This window comes from Narcine bancroftii, chromosome 14 (genome assembly GCF_036971445.1).
Source record: "Narcine bancroftii isolate sNarBan1 chromosome 14, sNarBan1.hap1, whole genome shotgun sequence".
NCBI classification, from domain to species: Eukaryota; Metazoa; Chordata; class Chondrichthyes; order Torpediniformes; family Narcinidae; genus Narcine; species Narcine bancroftii.
The window spans coordinates 10,795,807-10,814,230 of NC_091482.1; the positions used below are offsets into that span (position 1 = coordinate 10,795,807).

The 18,424-nt window shown below is 39.4% G+C and overlaps 1 protein-coding gene across 8 annotated transcripts in view; it reads right to left on the reverse strand.

The window, feature by feature from the left end:
- Nucleotides 1–324: 324 nt before the first annotated feature.
- Nucleotides 325–18,424, reverse strand: part of LOC138749178 (vascular endothelial zinc finger 1-like) — a 64,523-nt gene continuing 46,423 nt past the window's right edge. For 5 of the 8 annotated variants that reach the window (XM_069910201.1, XM_069910203.1, XM_069910204.1 and 2 more), the window contains 6 exons: nt 14,462–15,132; nt 13,255–13,318; nt 11,430–11,601; nt 9,073–9,267; nt 2,915–3,155; nt 974–1,062 (listed from right to left, as the gene is read on the reverse strand). In XM_069910201.1, coding sequence (XP_069766302.1) covers nt 2,938–3,155; nt 9,073–9,267; nt 11,430–11,601; nt 13,255–13,318; nt 14,462–15,132 — 1,320 coding nt within the window. In that variant the 3' untranslated portion in view covers nt 974–1,062; nt 2,915–2,937. Of the gene's footprint in view, nt 1,063–2,914; nt 3,156–9,072; nt 9,268–11,429; nt 11,602–13,254; nt 13,319–14,461; nt 15,133–18,424 lie in introns of all 8 variants that reach the window. The other 3 variants (XM_069910200.1, XM_069910205.1, XM_069910207.1) reach the window with 3 other exon arrangements.

Consider the following 18,424-nt stretch of genomic DNA (forward strand, 5'->3'; position numbering starts at 1 on the left):
GAAAAGTGAACTGGAGGCAGATTTCAATCACAACAAAAGAACATTTAAAAGGTATTGAAAAGGAAAGTCTGTGCTGCAGCAGTGGGGGGGGGGGGGGGGGACCAGCTGGATTGCCCTTGCATGGCATGCACTATGTGGGTCTCTTTCAGCAAAATCAAAAACTGTAGCCACAGAAGAAGCATTACAGTAAAAACCAGCACCTTCTTGTACTTGATGCCCATTTTCAAGCCCTCATTAATATAGGGGAACTTATACACCAGTGCAATGTAACACCAATGCGACTCAGAGCATTTTTTTAAAAAAAAGTTGCAACCTCACACTCACTTGTATAGTTCATGACAATTTATGTGAATACAGATTCTAAGATAAGTGCAGGTACTATATAACATTTTTAAACACCTGCACATTCCAGAATGTCCATCCAGGAATTTTCCCTTCTTCCCTCTTGATCTTTATCCTTCCCCAGTGAAATCAATTTCACCAGCACAGCTTAAATGCAACACTGATCAGCGGTGACACTGTGCAGCTAGGCATATCCAAATGTCTTCTAAGTGTACGTAAATTCACATTACTGTTCCATCAGTGTACATGTTCTGTGAATTTTTCACTTTTTTTTTGCACTAGTGTCCATTTCTGAAGCACAAAGCGCCAACCTGTTACCAGATGGAGATACGGGAATGATGCAGACAGATGTAAAACCTACTTTTAACTCATCATTATTTCCAGAGGCTGGACATTAGACCACAATTTTACATAGTCAGTAAAAACACAAACTGATTCTTTTTTCCCTCCTTGGAGAAAAAAAACACCAGATTTTCTCTTCTTCTTGATAGAATTAACCGAAGATCCTGCGTTTTTATTCTTTTTGGGGACCAGCAAAATGGCTAGTTGATAAGGTTCTAATTCAGCCATTGACATGAAGGCAGTTGCTTTCCAAATTACTTCACCAGGGTGGAGACGATGGCAAGACCTGCGACAGAAAAGGCACACTGTCCACAGGTCTAACTGTTATATTCACTGGACTTTGCGCTGGAGCTGGAGTGTGGCAAACCTCGGCAGTGTCTGGAAAAATAAAAGATGGTGAGGGTGGAAGAGAATATCAAGTCCATTAGCAAATAAATCATCTTTAGAAAGTTAAACGCTACAAAAATGCCGCTTCAATTTAAAGATGGTGTTTTCCTGCTCTCTCCCAATCAAGTGAAAGAAAACATTTGTTTCGACGTTCCCATCTATAAAAGTTGGTTTCTGTTAACAAAATCTAGAACAATATTGCTAAGTTGACTGATTTGGTATTGAAGATTTGGGGAAATATTAATGAGCCAATTAAAATTCAAAGATTGCCGCATATTCTGTGCGCGTTCCAGATTTTTGTGAAAAAGATTATTCACAAACATAATCGCAGTTTGAATTTGTCTTTAGGATTTGGGTATTTATAAGGTCTGGATGAAGGAAAATTTTCAATTAGGGGAAAGGTGTATCACATTTTTATCCAAGTAAATAATCGCTGGTGCAATGTGCCTAGTTCCAGCAGCGATCACTGAAACATTAATCATGGTTTATCACTGTACTTTACTATTCATGACCTATAGAATAGTTGGCTCAGATACGACAAGGAATGAGAACAATATTTATTTACAAAACATGGGTCATGTATTTTAAAGCACAAAAGACCCAGCAAAAGTCTTGAACTAAGTTATGCGTTTTGTTTTCTATGGGGACGGAAGAGAGATCGGAAGAGCAAGAAGTGATAGGGAAAAGGAGAGATGAAAAACAAAGGCTAAATAGATCTTCATGAGGGCAATATAATCATAAAGCTGAGACATTCTTTTCCCACACATCTAAATTTCACAAACAGAAAAAGCCCAGGAACTAGTTCAGTTGGCCATCTTGAGGTGGCAATGAAAAAATAAACAAATTAATTGGGTGTGCACAGAAGAAAAACACCTCCGCCAGTTATTTCCCTTCTTGCCTTATATTCTCCATACTGAAAATTATTCTGGATCTCTAATAAAACCCAAAGGTCTGAACACCCTATGAGATTGAAAGCAGCTGTTCATTTCAAAGGAGTTCCAATGAAAAGTAAACAGCCAAGCTTATTTTCAGATTCACTCTCAGATCTCCTATGACGCTGTCCATGAAAAGTCAAAGCAAATTTCCTCCATGCCTTAGTGGAGTTGTAAGCACAAATAGGACTTTGCATTTTTTTGGCTTACAAGTCCACCTAAAGGCAAAAGTACACAGCTCGTTTGCTGTGTTACAGAATGATGATGTGCAACATGCGCGCGCACACACACACACACACACACACACACACACACACACACACACACACTTATTGAATTCTTCCCATAACAAATGTCTTTGGCTACATTTATAAAACAGTTGTGACACCATAATTATAGTTGCATCAGCCGGGCATGCAGGAACATTTATAATGGCATTGCAAAAAAAATATAATGAATGAGTTCAAATTGACGACTGAATTACGGCTGTGTACCATGGATCCAATTACACTTGCATTAACTACTTCACCTATAAATTCAGAGGAGATTGACTAGTTAAGAAGATTTTATTTCAATAGTTGGGTACAATTGAAAAAAAAACATTAGGCAGATTTATACCTTTCATTACACTAAATTTTAGTGGCTAAAAAAAATCTGTTGGATTAATCAAATAAAATTAAATGGGCACAGGGAGCTACCCAACTAAAATTTCAGGGAGAACCAACACTTTTGGTAGGTTATTACATACACCCCATCGTCAAGCAGTATGTAGCAGGAGCTCTGCCAGTTACAACCCTCCAATCTTTCTAAGTCCACTCCCTCCCCTTCATGAAAGACCACAGGCAACCCAACAGCCTTGCAAACAAAACTCGCAGGTTCGAGTCCCAAGACTGCCTGTCGCTCCAACTCACTTGCCTCAGCTTGGTAAGTTTTGTCAGTTCTCAACTGGGCTGCTAGATGAAGCGCCACGCAGTACCAAGGCATTCCATGTCAGGTGGGGTGAGGTGGCAGGAAAGCAGGCAGAATCCAACTCGCCCCATTTCAATTGCGCTTCCTGCTGGCCAATTGTGGAGTGGCATTGACAGTAGCTGTAGTGAAGTCCTCCCCTGAAGGGGGATGCGAGGGAAAAAGTGGCATCCATGGGAGGAAAATCTAAATTAAAAGAGCAAACTCAGGCAATTGAAACTATTAAAGTTTGTCATAACACTAACAAAATAATAAAGCAGAGTCAAGTTTTCGTTTCTAAGGTCTCTAATTTGGGTTAGTGGATTGAAAATGGAAATTTAGAACTAGAGTTTAAAGATTTACTGGACAGCATTTTCGGAGATGCAAATGAAATAAAATTGGGCAACCACAAAATACAGCAATCTTTAACTTGTAGTAAAGTCTTCCATGCAATTCAGTAGTTAACTGAAATATTAAAAAGCTTGTATGGGAAAAATAAATAGGCATTAGTATACAACATAGACAAAGCTACCAGGACAATGCTCTCACTCCCAGATCACTTTTAAAGCCTTGTTTAAAAATCAATAATGTACCCAAATTAGTTAACACTTTACAGTCAAAAATCAGTCAACATATGGATTAAATTTGTAAAGCTGCAGGTATAATTCAAATTTTTCTAACCAGCGTTTCCATTTTTACTCCTACAGGCCTTTGAAGATGGATATTGAATGAAGGGAATTGAAAGCAGTACGAGCATATTCTAACGTCACCCTTTTCAAGCATTTACAAAATAATTAGCTTGTTTTCAGTAAAATTGCCAAGTTTGAAGTGTTTACCTCAGCAATTTAAATAACTGCCGTTTGCCATATGCGGGCCTGACACAGAGTACAATAGCTGGCATTGCGATATTGAGCTCTGACCCAAACTCCCTCAACAGGTTGATGATTTGTTGACAAAGAGCAGCAACCGAAAATGTTGATCGTCATTTCAGATAAACTTCACTTTCCCAACAAGAACTCTTGCCCCTCATCCAATGTCAGAGAACACAAAGAAACAAGAGGAGTGATCATCTGGCCTTTCAAGCCTATTCCCCCAATTCAATACGATCACAGTTGATCTGCCCCAGGTGTCATCTCTTCTGCACACATCCCCTCTAGTCCCTCAATTCCTTCATCTTTCAAAAATTTATCTACCTCCTCTTGAAATGAGCTGATCTAGCCTCCCAAATCTGTTGGGATCAAGAGTTCAAAGAGCACCCAGTGAACAAGAATAGCATCTTGTTACAGACTGCCAGGGCTTTTACACTATGGGGTTGAACACCCAGAGATGGGACCATCACTTTTCATTGCATGTGGAACCCTTATCACCAAGGCCAGAAAGCAAAACCATTCAGGCTGAAATTTGAACAATTTCTGAGGTGCAAGTCCGATGTGAACATGTAAACAAACATCGAGAACGAGGTGAAACAAGATAAAAAATTTCACCACACTTTTCAACTGCTGACCTTTCCTAGTGATCCGTCAACATTCATTAAATAAAAGCCAACTGTTAATTACTATTCCTTAACCATGCAAAACAACCTGTTCCGTTCATAATGAGAGGAAAGAAGACTCGGCCACAATGAGGAACTGGGGTAAATTTATCATTGTGTGGTACTTTACACAATGTAAAGTACAGAGCTACTGGGTATTTTGAATTTTAGCAAGAATTTGGCCACTGGAGAGAAGAGTATATATCTTTTGTATTTTGACAAGTTAGTTATAATATTAAAATACAAGGATAAACAAAATAGCTGCAAAAACAGTAAAATTCCCAAATTTTGTGAGTCAGGTGCAAGTTAATTTGGTTATATATAAATCATTTAATAAATTGTCACGGTCATGGTTTGATTCACCTAAGAATCAAGCTTTATTAAAAAAAAACAAATGATGCAACTTCAATCCATCAGCAAATATGAATCATTTGCCTGCATCCCAATTTTGACTGCATTCGCTCAAGTGACTGTACTTTGTGTGTCATTGAGGAGCTACAATGCTTTTCAACGACAGACATTAAACTGCACCCAATTACTCTTACCCAGTACAGATCTATGCACTCATGACAAATGCTTCTAAAATAATTCAGCCAGTAGCCCAGAAATGGATTTCTAAGAAATTTTCCACAATGAATTTTAGCAGGTGACCATTGCATTTTAACCAAAGAACTGTAACCGTTCATGAAAATTGAAAAGGAAGACCTCAATCACAAAACTTACCAAAGATCACCTGCTGAAGTTTATTTCAACCAAGTTCAGAGGATTTAAAAAAAAACATTTAAATATCATTATTACATCCGAGAAATTTCCCAGCACTTCAAAGGAAAAGGCTGATAATTTTGCCAAGAAGAACAAGTTGGAGGGCGAGGACATTTTAATTCTGAGTCATTGATAAAGAAATGGGGAGTAATGAGAGTGGTCGAGTGAGAAAATTGGACTGCAAAAGCTTCTGTGGGATCCAAAAAGGAAATGTTTCACAAAAGTTATGTGGGACCTTTATCAAATGATGCAAGGGAAATTAAATTGGGAAAAAAAAAAATCACGAAGAAAAATTAAACAAATTTTTTTTTTGGTCCATCTTTGTGCCCAGAAAACTTGCAGGAAATAATGGGTAACGGGAGAGCTAGAATTAAGGAAGCACAATGAAATTAACGTGTAATTAATACAAATGCAAGTCAATAAATTCCTTCGACTCTGATCTATATCACAGGATTTTGTTAGTGGTGGCTATAGAAATAGTGATCGCCGTCTTGAATATTGAATCTAAAATGGTTCTCACAGATTACACTGGTAACAAATGTAAAGTCCATTATTTGAAGGGAGAAAAGAAAATGGGTAACTATAAAGATTCTATTAAAATGTTATATATTTCTACGAGACCACCTTCCATTCTTCTGAACCCGAGAGTGCTGGACCAGTTACAAGCACCACGAGGAAAGTGCTTCTTTTGGAAAATGATGAATATACAGGAGTATCAGGGCCAGAACCACCAGGCTGAGAAACAGCTTCTTCCCACCAGCAGTGAGAATACTGAACGACTGATGAACTGCTCATACAAACCCTCCATGACTCCACTGCTTACTTAACAATATTTATTTTAATATTTGAATATAGTTAAAGTACTATGCATGTCTATATATGTATTATGTTTGTATGTGTGTTTGCAGTGCGTTGCACCGAGGACCGGTGTTTAGTCAGGTTATACTTTTACAATCGGATGAGAAGTAAACTTGAAGTAACCAGACCAGGCAAAGCCAACAATGTAAATTACATCTGACAAATCAGTCAGCATTTTTTGAAGTGAGGAACCATTGGATGATGCACTTTGGACCAAAAGAACACCTTAACTAAGATATCACACTAAGTTATTAAGCAAAATTACTGCATATCGGATATAAACTGGTTACCAAAGTAGGAATAAATGGATCATTTTCTGGTTGGGAGACTGAAGAGTAGGGTGAAACAGGAATCCATGCTGGACAGATACATTAATGATTTGGATGAGAGAACCAAATATTTTTGGAGGCACTAGAATGCTACAGCTGCGTCTCGGAGAAAAAATAATAAATTGAATTGCTGGAGGAAGTCAGCATGTCAGGTAGCATACGAGGAGGCACAGGGAGAGTCAATGTCTCAGATCAAGACTGTATCAAGTCAATGCCAACCATCTCTCTGCCTCCATAGATGCTGCCTGACCTGCTGTTGCCTCCAGCAGTTGGAATTTTGCTCCGGATACAGCAGCACCTCCAAGTATACTTCAAGCTTGCTGATGCTACAAAGTTAGGGAGGGCCACGAGAGTCTTCCAGCAAGCGACATGCTAAGGGAATGGACAAAGATTGGATGAACTGTTTTTAAAAATGTGGGGTCATCTATTTCTGTGGAATAAATGGTGAAGTTGAAAGAGACCTGGGTAAACTTATCCATGAACCACTTTAGGTGAACAAAAATGTAAGCAATTAGAAAAGCAAGCAGTATAATATCCTGCAAGAGTACAAGAGCAGATTTGTTTCTCTGCATTTGACACAGGGCCTTGGAATACTGTGTTCGTTTGGTCCTCCTACTGAAGAGAGATACAACTGTGCCACAGGGAGCACGACATGCTCCTGGTATGGGGCATGTACCTACCGAGGAAAAGACAAAATTGGCCTATGATCTCTTGCTTTTGGAAGTATGAGAGGCAACCTCGTAGAGAAAAAAAATTCTCAAAAATTTGAGAGAGGAGATGCAGGGAGCTGAGGTCAGCACAATTGCCCGCAACAGCCAGGCAGGATTTAAATGATTGTGCAAACCAGGAAAACTGTCAAACTGAAATCAATAGACATCACGGGGCAAACATCCCAAAGGCTGGAGTTAAACAAGAAAATCTGCAGATGCTGAGGGGTTGAGCATAATGCACAAATGTGCTGGAAAAACTGAAGAAGTAGGAAGAAGGGATAGGAGCAAGAGGGAATCGTGCAGCATCCATAGGAAGTAAAAGGTAACCAACATTTCGGGCCTGAGCTCGTACCTGATAGCCGGTGTTCCTTCCCTGTCCTCCTCTCCTTCTTCCCCCTCTCCCTACCTCTTTATTCAGGCATCTACCTGTTTTTCCCTAATTCCTGACAAAAGGCTCAGGCCTGAAACATTGGTTACCTTTTACTTCCTATAGACGAAGCGTGACCTGCTCCAGACATCGCGGTAGGAGTTCCACAGGGTATTGTCCTAGGCCCAAGCAAATTCAACTGGTTCAGTGTCGTTCCATCAGAAGATCAAAATGAGGAAGTTTATTGTGAATGGAAATGAAACACCGAGGAATCATCCATGACTAAGGAAAGAGCAATCCAGTCCACAGCCATCCAGATTGGACAGCATTCAGGCATGTAGTAACAAGATGAAAACAACATTTATGCTGCTAAGTTGTCAAGCAATAATCATCTATATGAGAAACTAACTGTCTAGTCTTGACATTAAATGGCATTGCTATGACCAAATCTATCATCAACATCATTAATGGAGGTGAGAGGTCAAGGGGACACTCTGGGCCAGCAACTTAACTGGACCATTGTGAGTACAAGAGCAGATCAGATGCTGTGGGCCCTGATATAAGTGACTCACTTTCTTTTATCTTCAAGACAAGACTGGAGCATGATGGAAGATGTTTTACTTGTTTGAAGGTACACAGCTCCATAACTCAGTCGGTGTGATGCCCATGTACTCATACTGTGTACTTCTACCAATTCTACTGACTAGCACTTGGTCCATGGTCTTCTATGCCTTGGCAATTCAAGTGATCTTCAATACTCAATCTTGGAATTCCCAACTCAACAGCAATGTGGGAATAACCCCCCCCCCACCAGAAGGTCTCCAGTTGTTTAAAACCATGGCCCACCACTATGGTCTTTTCAAGGACAACTAATTTGGGAAATAAATGCTGGCCCATACAGCAAAACCCAGATCCCAAAATATTAATTTGAAGAAATCAGCAGGTATTGATTGAGTTTGGCAGAGTACAATGCTAGTTCATTTATTTTAAACTCAAGGAGTTGGAAAAGAAATTGGCACCTAATACTGTGAGCTCCTGTGGTCAACCACACGTTGTGAAGATTTCATGCAATAGCAATCTATTGCAACCAAATTGTATGTTACTTTAAATGAAGACTGTAAAGGGTTAATATAAAATCTGAGACACTGGGCACTTCATTCCCCATTAATTTGCAATGCCCAAATTCAAACGTCACTTTCCTTTTTAAAATGGAGGGCTAGTCTCACAATTATGGCAACTCTCAAAGGAAATGTTGGAAAATGAGATCCAAAAAAAGTTTGCAAACAGATTTTATAATCCGTGCCAAACAATTGAGAGACAACAGAATTATCCATGATGAGATAAAAGTACAACTTTAAACAATGTTCCAAGTGAATGAAATCGGTTTGATTTAATTGCACAAAAAAGGCATGTTTCATCTTTTTAATGGAAGGTTGACCCAAGATGTCTTTGCCCCTCCTCCCCTTGCAACCACCAGCAATGAAGAATCCCAAAGGGTTGACTTTGTTTACAAAATGACCTGGGAGGAGTGGAGCTTTCTCCAGGTGACATTCATGGAGATGCTTGCCTTTTAAAGTCATTGCTGCCACAGAGGAAGCACTGGAGGTTGGAGTCTCTCCCATGTGACTTTTCTTGTGGCCAATCAGGTGATTGTGGGACTGACACTGCAGGCCACACTGCTCGCACACAAATCTTTGAGACTTGTAATGGACACCGTGGTGATTTCGAGCATGGACCCGAAGATAGGCAGCCGTGGTGAAACCTACATAAAGATATGGATTTCAGCTGATGAAAGAGCCAAGCAAAAACACCTTCACATCCATAACTTCAGGGGCATTTAAAAGCTTCTTTGCAAAAGAAGTTCAGAAAGTTATACATATTAACACATTGTACCACAAGACATCAAGATACATCAATGAAATGTTGTATTTTAACTGGAACTACAAAATTGTCTTAGAATTCTTATTCAATAGCAGCAGGCAATGGCATTGATTTAATGTGCTTAAGATTTTCTTTAGTAAAGTGCAGCCTCACAGCTGCACTTTAAAAAAACACTATGAGTAGGTAATTTATTTGAAGCGTAAACTGAGTTTTACAATGGTGAAGCAGAAATTGTGGGCAACTGCCAGATTTGGTTGCAGGAAAAAGAGCTGAAGAGAATAATGGCCATCCTGCTTGATCAAATGAGATGGGGAAGTTTCGAGTAATTTTGATATCATGTTACATAATTGGGAATTGTGTCCTTTTAATCAAGACTAGAAGTGAGATGACATGGAGAAACAGACTAGTTTTAGGAAGCTACCACAATATAGCGTTAGGAATAGAATAAATGAGCATTTACACTAATGTGAACTGATCAAAGAGTTAGAGTGAGGAAGGAATAGCTCGACAAATGGCACGACTGATCTCCCCATTCTTTTTGGTGGAGATATATAAATAAGGGCAGACCATGGAAATAGAAAGTAATCTTTATCTGATGTTTATATATCCACAATTCTCACCACAGGATACTGGACAGGAAATGACAGCAGGAACCTTGGTTGACATCTTTACCATCTGTTCCCTAACTTGAGATATCTAAAAGGGCCTAATAACATCCAACTTCAGCAACAAACAGGGAAAAGTGCCACATATTTTTCATCTGTGTAACCTTGGACAGAATGCTACACAGTAATCCACAATAAAAGCGGCAAACACTACTCCATGGACACAAGAGGTAACTTTATTGGGGGGAGGGGAGAAAGGGAGGATTTTTTTTGTTGGGATCTTCAGGCTCATTGAATTTATTGCACAAGCAATTCAAAAAGCAGATTGTTTTTGAGGAAAATTCTTTTCCTTTTGTGAAACATTCTTTATCATTTATCTTTTAAAATATGGGAAAGGACACTGGTGAGGATTTCTCCAAATCCCACCTTTTGATGAATGCAGTTGGAATGACAAATTGAAGCTCAGTCCGACAGGATCAGTGTGTCCCTTCTCAAGATAAAAGGCATCAAATAGAGCAGCAAAATTTATAGGGTTAACTGAGCAGCAGTATTGCAATTCCAACTTGGAATTTTCATCTCAACATCAGTGCAGGGATAGAATTTTCTGGGGATGGCCTGGGAAATTTTAAAAAAGGGAGGATTTTCTTTTTAATACATGATATTTCGAGCTGCACTGTAATTAGATAAAAAGAAAATATCGCAACACCATGTTCATAAAACTACTACTCAGTTTTCCAATTTTACTAAGACCTGACCCAACGACGTCAACGAGTTGGCATTGGGTAGCAACTATTTATTGATGTCAACAAGTGGCAATGTTGGGAGGACCAAGTTTGAATTTTTATACAATTGTGTCTTTCTAAATTATACTTTAAGTGCAGTTTTAAAGCACTTGGCCAGTATGATGATGGCTGACAACATTCTCCAGTTAAAAATAGCAACTGATTTCCACCACAGAGCATTCTAATTAAAGCCAATTTGAAATAAATGATTTTAGAAAAATATATGTTGGGAAAAGTCTTTCCCACTGATTTCCCTTACAATCCGAGAGTTTATTTAAGCTCATTTTGGAACTAACGGAGAGAATACAGCTTTTATGGTAACACTCTCAAGAGGTGCAGAATTTTTGCTCAACTTCACAAACAAGGAACACCGACTTAACGCAAACTAGGGAGTGATTTCTGTCAGATATTTTCGCAACGTATTTATTCACGGTTAAAACAGAGATGCTGGAAGCACTCAGCCAGTCACACTGTATCTGTGAAAGAGAAACCAGTTAACATTTCACTGACCCACAAATGTTAACTGTCTTCTGTTTCCTCAGGTTCTACTCGATGGTCTGAATTCTGCCACTATTTCCATTTTTGTTGCCAATTTCAGAATCTAGTTTTGTTTTCCTTAAATATACCCAGGAATTTCTACCAACAAAATTCCATACCTTTGTTACAAACATTGCAGTTGTGATTTTGATTGTGATTATGCATTTTGATGTGGTTGGAGATGTAAGCTGCACTCAGCAGTTTGCCACAGATGTGGCAAGACACCTTTCCCTCGTGGCGTATCATGTGTGAACGCAGGCGATCTTTGGTGGCAAAAGCTGCATCACATGTCTAAGAGAACACAAGGCGGCCGTTAATAACCAACTTTTACAAAATGCATTCAAGTCATTTCATCAAATTGAACTACTTTGAAGAGTCAGCATATTTAATGTGACACCATTAAATTATTTTCTAAATCGATTATATATATATATATATATACACATGTTAAAAAACAAAATTTCATTCGAGAAATCAATATTGGTATACTATTGGCAGACAGACAAAACAAATAACTTCAGGTTTACACTGGCAATTCTTCTCTGAGTTAGTCACTAATCTCAGACTTAATCGGCTTTATATGAAACTCAGCGGACATTTGATCAGCATTTTGGGGTTCGGCTGAAGTCAGATTCTGGGACATGCAAACAAGTGCCATTTTGGGACATTTACAGGAATTTTCTCCTCACCTCCTTACTTCAATTATGTCATGACCTCCCTGTTCGATAGCTCCATTTACTCACGATCATCTTTATAACTTCAAACAACAAATCCCTGTATGGAATTTTCCAGTTGATCTTATCTAGTATGGGGGGTAGGGGGAAGCAGCTGAAAAAGTTTGATTATTCCAAGTAGGAATTCTGACATTATTTCTGATAAATTATCAGGTTACAACCAAAACGAGGGATAATTACATGGATAAATTATCATTTCCAATTGTCGTGGCAAGTGGGGACCCTTTGGTACAAGAATAATCTTCACATAAGTCATTCGTATGAAACTTTGAAACAAAAAGTGCCAAATAAAATAAACTATAATTATAATCCCATAAAGGTATATGCTTGTAAAGTTTTTTAAACATTTCTAATGCTTGACACTATTCTCTCCTGTACATTTATTTCTCATTAATGCAATATAGTTTTAATAAAGAATATTCACAATTACCCATTTTTCTAAAGCAGCAGGCTCCAAAGAAAACCTTTTAAGTTTTACATCAGAGTGACTGTAATTCTCATGTCATTTATCTATCAATCCAAGAAATATTCCCAATAATTTATTTTCCCATTTCTTTAAACTCAAAATATTCAAAATACCTTGCTGAAATTTCATGGCGCGCAGTTGCACAATTTCTTTTTTAAAATCTTCCTCCATTGCAGATTATTAATTTTGGAGGATCTTAAAATAATAAAAATCACAGAACCCATTTAAAGATGTGCACTTCCACAACTTTTTTCCCCCTCAAACTGTGAGAACGTTTATTCAACACCATAAAGTAAATCAATCAATTGTGATCTCCAGTGAGCAATAGGTGGTAGATCAATTGGCTTGCAACTAGAAATCCTCTATTAATATTCCCATTGTAATTTAAATTTAGGCTGTGGTTGAAATGCAAGTTGGTAAAGGGTTAGGGTAAAGTAAGGGCAGGTTGTGGAGGAGTGAGGAAGAGAATAAATGGAGTTGTTCAAAGTTAGGGGAGGGAATCCTTCCCCACATGCCTCAAATAAACTACCAAGTAACCAAGAGCGTTACCCTGGTAACACTTGGCAAAGGACCACTGCACCTACTTTCCATGGGGATCGCAACGAGGTGCAGAGAAAATGATAAACTATAACTTGAGCTTTGGAACTTCTGACAACCTTTTGAAATTGACAATCTTTGAACCTCTCTTTATCCGTTTGGACAACACCTCTTAACTGTCTTTAAAACAGAAAAATAGGAAGTTACTTGGCATTTGAACGGCCTCTCTGTGGAATGAACATGTTTGACATGACAGCTCAGATGATCGGGTCTGGAGAGGAAAGAAAAGCTGTCGATTAGACTTAAACAGAACAAACGCATTTACATTGTCAAAATTTACTACTGAAAGCTCTGTTCAATGCATTGTCCAGGACAATATTGGCCTACATATCAAAGCAGCTCCAAAGCATCAGGCCTGTGGTGTCTGTTGATTTCTGACTCACACAACAGGAGTTGCTTTTATTGTCCTCAGAGCCTGTGCTTCAGCCACAAGACAAATATCAGCAACTTCAAGTCGAGTTAAAAATTAAAGGGTTAAATAGAACTAGATTTGTTCAATCACAATTATATATTATATAACCTTCCTATTCCTGTTTTATTTAACAATGTTAATTAAACGTTAGTCAATACAAAATACAACCTTTGAATTTGATAGGTTCACACAATTGCACGTGGACTAAGTGACAAATTAGCGGGAGTCAATTGCTAAATTTTCAAACCTTTTTCACATTTTGCTTGAAATTACTAAATTTCTTTGAAGCAGAAGCATTGAAAAGCGCACAACTTAACTTCCTGAGCAGAAAAGATTGCACAACATCACCAAATCTATTTGGCCATGATGTATGGATGTCCTAAGTTCCCCTAAAAAAAACTGACAGCATGCCCAACAACACAAAGAAAATAAATCACCATTCAAGTGCCCCATTCACCCATTTGACCTCTCTCTACACCACTTTGCAATTTTAAAAAACAACTTTTTTTTTTAAATCTCTCTTCCGAGTTCTGAGGAAGCATATCCGACCTGCAACTTTAACTATTTATTTTTCAACAGGTGTGGCCTGACCTGCACGGTGCTTCCAGCATTTGCTTTCACTTGCCATTTCTTTCAATTCGATTGTAGAAATTAATTATTATTACGTGACTGAAATGCAGTGAAAAAAATGTTTTTGTATGTTATCCAGGCAAGTCAATCCAAAATGGCTGACTGACAACAGTTAGGGAAAAATAAAACAGAATATAGTGACAGAGAAAAAGCTCCGTTCAAATTTTGGTAGAAATAAGAGAGTCAAGTAATTGTACTGAATCAAAGGAGAGGATCGGCTGGAAGCAGTAAGCAAAGGCTCACTATCTTCCTCCTCCTTTGCTTTACTTTATCTACAATTCTTACTGTTACACACAACCACTCGTAAATTACCTGGAGAATCCCTTTCCACAAAGGCTGCAGATGTAAGGTTTGTTGATGCCCCCTTCGTGTGACCGCACATGGTAACTCATGCGATCCTTTCTCTTGAAACGTTGCTGACAAACTGGGCATTCAAAAGGCTTTTCATCGGAGTGCGAAAGTTTGTGGCGGTTGAGGTGGTAAACGTCGCGGAATGCTTTTCCACACAGTTCGCAGCCATGATTCTTCTTCACTCGCCTGTTCGCATTCTTGCTGGTGGTGGTGACTGCCGAGGCGCTACTGGCGACGGTAGAGGTGGAGGCAGCAGTCGTGGTCAGCATGCCCGCCACAGTCGATACCAGCGACGCCGTGCCACCCACACCAGGCGCTGACGACATCAGTGAAACCATAGTCGGCACTTTCCTCGGCCGTGAAACCAACTTAATTCCCGTATGGCAGGACTCGTGCCGCCTCAGGTGATAACTGTCCCTGAATGCCTTGCTGCAGTAACTGCATATCACTGGTGTTCTGGTTTTCTCTTTCTTCTCTACCATCACGACAGGTTTTGGTGCTTCTTTCGGCTCGGGTGTTTTCGGGGCTGCAGGCAACGTTGTCACAGGGACTTGCTCACGCGGCTCATTGGACGAATGCAGTATTGGCAGCAGGTTATTCTGCACATGTTGCTGCTGTGAGACATCAGCGGCCTACAAAACAGAAGTGAGAGCTGAAAACTGCTGTAATTCTGAACTGCCGCTTTCTGCACACACTCATAACTCCAGCATCTTGAAATTTAAAGCCCTTCATGTTTGCTCCACAGTTAAATGCACCCTTGGTTTTCCCTCACCCTCAAAACAACCACACAGATTAACCGAAGCATGGGGACACAAGAGAAATGCAGGTGCTGTTAACTGGAGCAAAAAGAACAAACTGTTCAGAAATTCAGCAGTCCTGATGCAGGGTTTCAACCTGAATCATCGATGATCCCTTTGCCTTCTCAGGTGCGACCTGATCCAGAGTTCCTCCAGCAGTTTATCTTTGTTGGCAAAAACAATTGACAGGGGTGATTTCATGCAACCTGAACGTCTCACCATTAAAAAGCAATTAACGTAGTTTTCTTTGGATATAGACCCAGTTATAATACAGGAACACCCCTGGTATCTGGCATCTAAGGGATTGGCAGATTCCAGATAAGGGAGTTTTCCGGTTGCTTGAGACTCACTCTTACAATGCACAACTAATAGACCTAATAAACAGTTGAAAAGAAAAAAAATACTATACTTGCACTGAACAAACTTCACTTGTATGAATATACAAACCTCAAAGAATTTTACTATATTTTCAGTCACATTTTTTAAAACATTTAACCATCGTTGCAGCTACAGGTTCCTACCCCTTCAGGGAACCACCCGAAAGAAAAGCAATAACATTATAGATAATTAACCCCCCTCCCCCAAATTTGCTAGTCTGGGATACATTTCGTAGCCACTGAACTGAGAAGACTAAAAGTAGATTGGCACTTCTTAAAAGTCATTTACAAAAGGCGGGGCAATGCATTCTGCACAAGTTGATGTCCTGTGTAACTTTGTGCTCAAGGCATGGGACAAAGTTAAAGTAGAGACGGTGATAAAAATCGTTCAAAATTGATGACATGGAAGATCATTTGTATGAGACACCTAATGATGAAGCTGAAACCAACTCATCAGATACAGACTGGGACCCATATGATGGCAATTTAAGCAGTGAGAGTATGGATGTGCTTCTTGCCATCTTTGCTTCAGATGATGACAGTGAGATTGATTTTGAAGGGTTCCAAGTGTGATGTCGTTTTAAATAAAAATCTCAATGAAAATCTGTCGCAGTCGGGTTTTTTTTGTTTTTCAGGGCCGACATAAGCTGGATCGCCGTGGATTGGATTTTGAGTTGAATTTAAGGTCTCAAAAGTACATCCAGCGTATAAATTGACCCCCAATTTTGAGAGATTATTTTGTGTTTCACAACTCGACTTCTACGCCAAAATATACAGTAGGGATAAAGAGACACTTTAAGAGAGTCACCCCAACAGCGAGTGGCATAAAGCAGCTCTTCATCCTGGGTGACACCATTTTATTCAAACACAATTTTATTCAGAATAAACAAACTGCTACGAACAAAGTATGACCAAAGCACTACGCTGGCTGAATATTTGCTCCCGTCTTCAAAGGTTGGGGTTACTTTAGAGAACATTTACTTCCACAATTTTAAACATTTATTTAAATTTTTATTTATTATTATCCATGGTATTTATTTTCCTTGATATTTTTGCCAGTTCTTTGAGGTTGCTTAAATTTTGGATAGTGTATAAACAATCATTTCTACAAAACAGACCCAAAACGCCACTCTCAAATCTCCAAAACGCCACTCTCAAATCTCCAAAACGCCACTCTCAAATCTCCAAAACGCCACTCTCAAATCTCCAAAACGCCACTCTCAAATCTCCAAAACGCCACTCTCAAATCTCCAAAACGCCACTCTCAAATCTCCAAAACGCCACTCTCAAATCTCCAAAACGCCACTCTCAAATCTCCAAAACGCCACTCTCAAATCTCCAAAACGCCACTCTCAAATCTCCAAAACGCCACTCTCAAATCTCCAAAACGCCACTCTCAAATCTCCAAAACGCCACTCTCAAATCTCCAAAACGCCACTCTCAAATCTCCAAAACGCCACTCTCAAATCTCCAAAACGCCACTCTCAAATCTCCAAACCGCCACTCTCAAATCTCCAAACCGCCACTCTCAAATCTCCAAACCGCCACTCTCAAATCTCCAAAACGCCACTCTCAAATCTCCAAAATGCCACTCTCAAATCTCCAGAGCCTCCAAGTTGAATTGCATTGAAATCCAATCTGTTTTGAAAGCTTTTACACTGAGATTTCAAACTTTATTTTGATGATGATCAGAGTCTAGCCATTTGGATACAAGACTGGGAAGCTACAAGCAAGGCACCCACTGAGTTTTTAGAATGGATTCTTAGGGCAGGGACAAAGTTTGCATGGCCAAGTGCAATGTCAGTTAACAGCAGTGGGCCTTCTCTCAAATCACCTTCTGTGAGACATCAGCTGCCGACAGAAGGTAGCAGTGGCTCTTATAATGAGTATTTTCAAAGATGCTAGATAGGAAACTCACAGATGACTGGCCCATCAGAAGCAAATGGGGAGCAAAATACAAAGTTATAGCGGTGTGAAATTTAGAGGTGATGACGTTCTCTTGATGTCAACATTTTTAGAAATAGAGATTGAGGGTTGATATCTGTGGAAATTATCTCAGCAAGTCACTGTAATACATACCACAAGTCACACATACCATAACTGAAGTATGTAATGATTGAGGGGGTGGATACAGAATACTAATCTAGTTGACATTCATGCCAGTTAACAAGTCTTGAGCAAGTGGTAGGCTATCAAGTACCTGTGTGGTGAAGCTAGTCACTTGACCAAGAGCTAAACCCAGGTTAGCAAAGCCTGCACACTCAACCATTAAGCTCTTGAAATGTTCTGCACTAAGCAGTGCCATGATGGAAAATTCATCAATTGCTTGGATTAGTTACAAACTATTTTAAAATTAAATGTTATGTACAGCACATTAGAAGCAGATTCCTACCATTTAAACCTGTGCCACTGAATTACACCCAAATTAACCTACAACTCTAAGTATTGGAAGGTGGGAGGAAACTAGAGTAGCCTGGGAAAACCCACGCAGACACAGGGAGAATGTGCAAACTCCAAAGAGACGCTTCCGGATTCGAACCTGGGTTGATGGTGCTGTAACAGCGTTGCCAACCAGTCACTGACAGCGCTGCCCAAGATTCAAGTTCATTAATCAATTACCTGGATGATGTTGATTTTCTACAGTGCCAGGGTAGAATGATTGAGTGCAGAGGCTTTGGTAATCTGGGTTATGACTGCTCTAGGCTATCTTCATTATTGTATCTCTCCGAGTTATTGATGTACTGAACAGC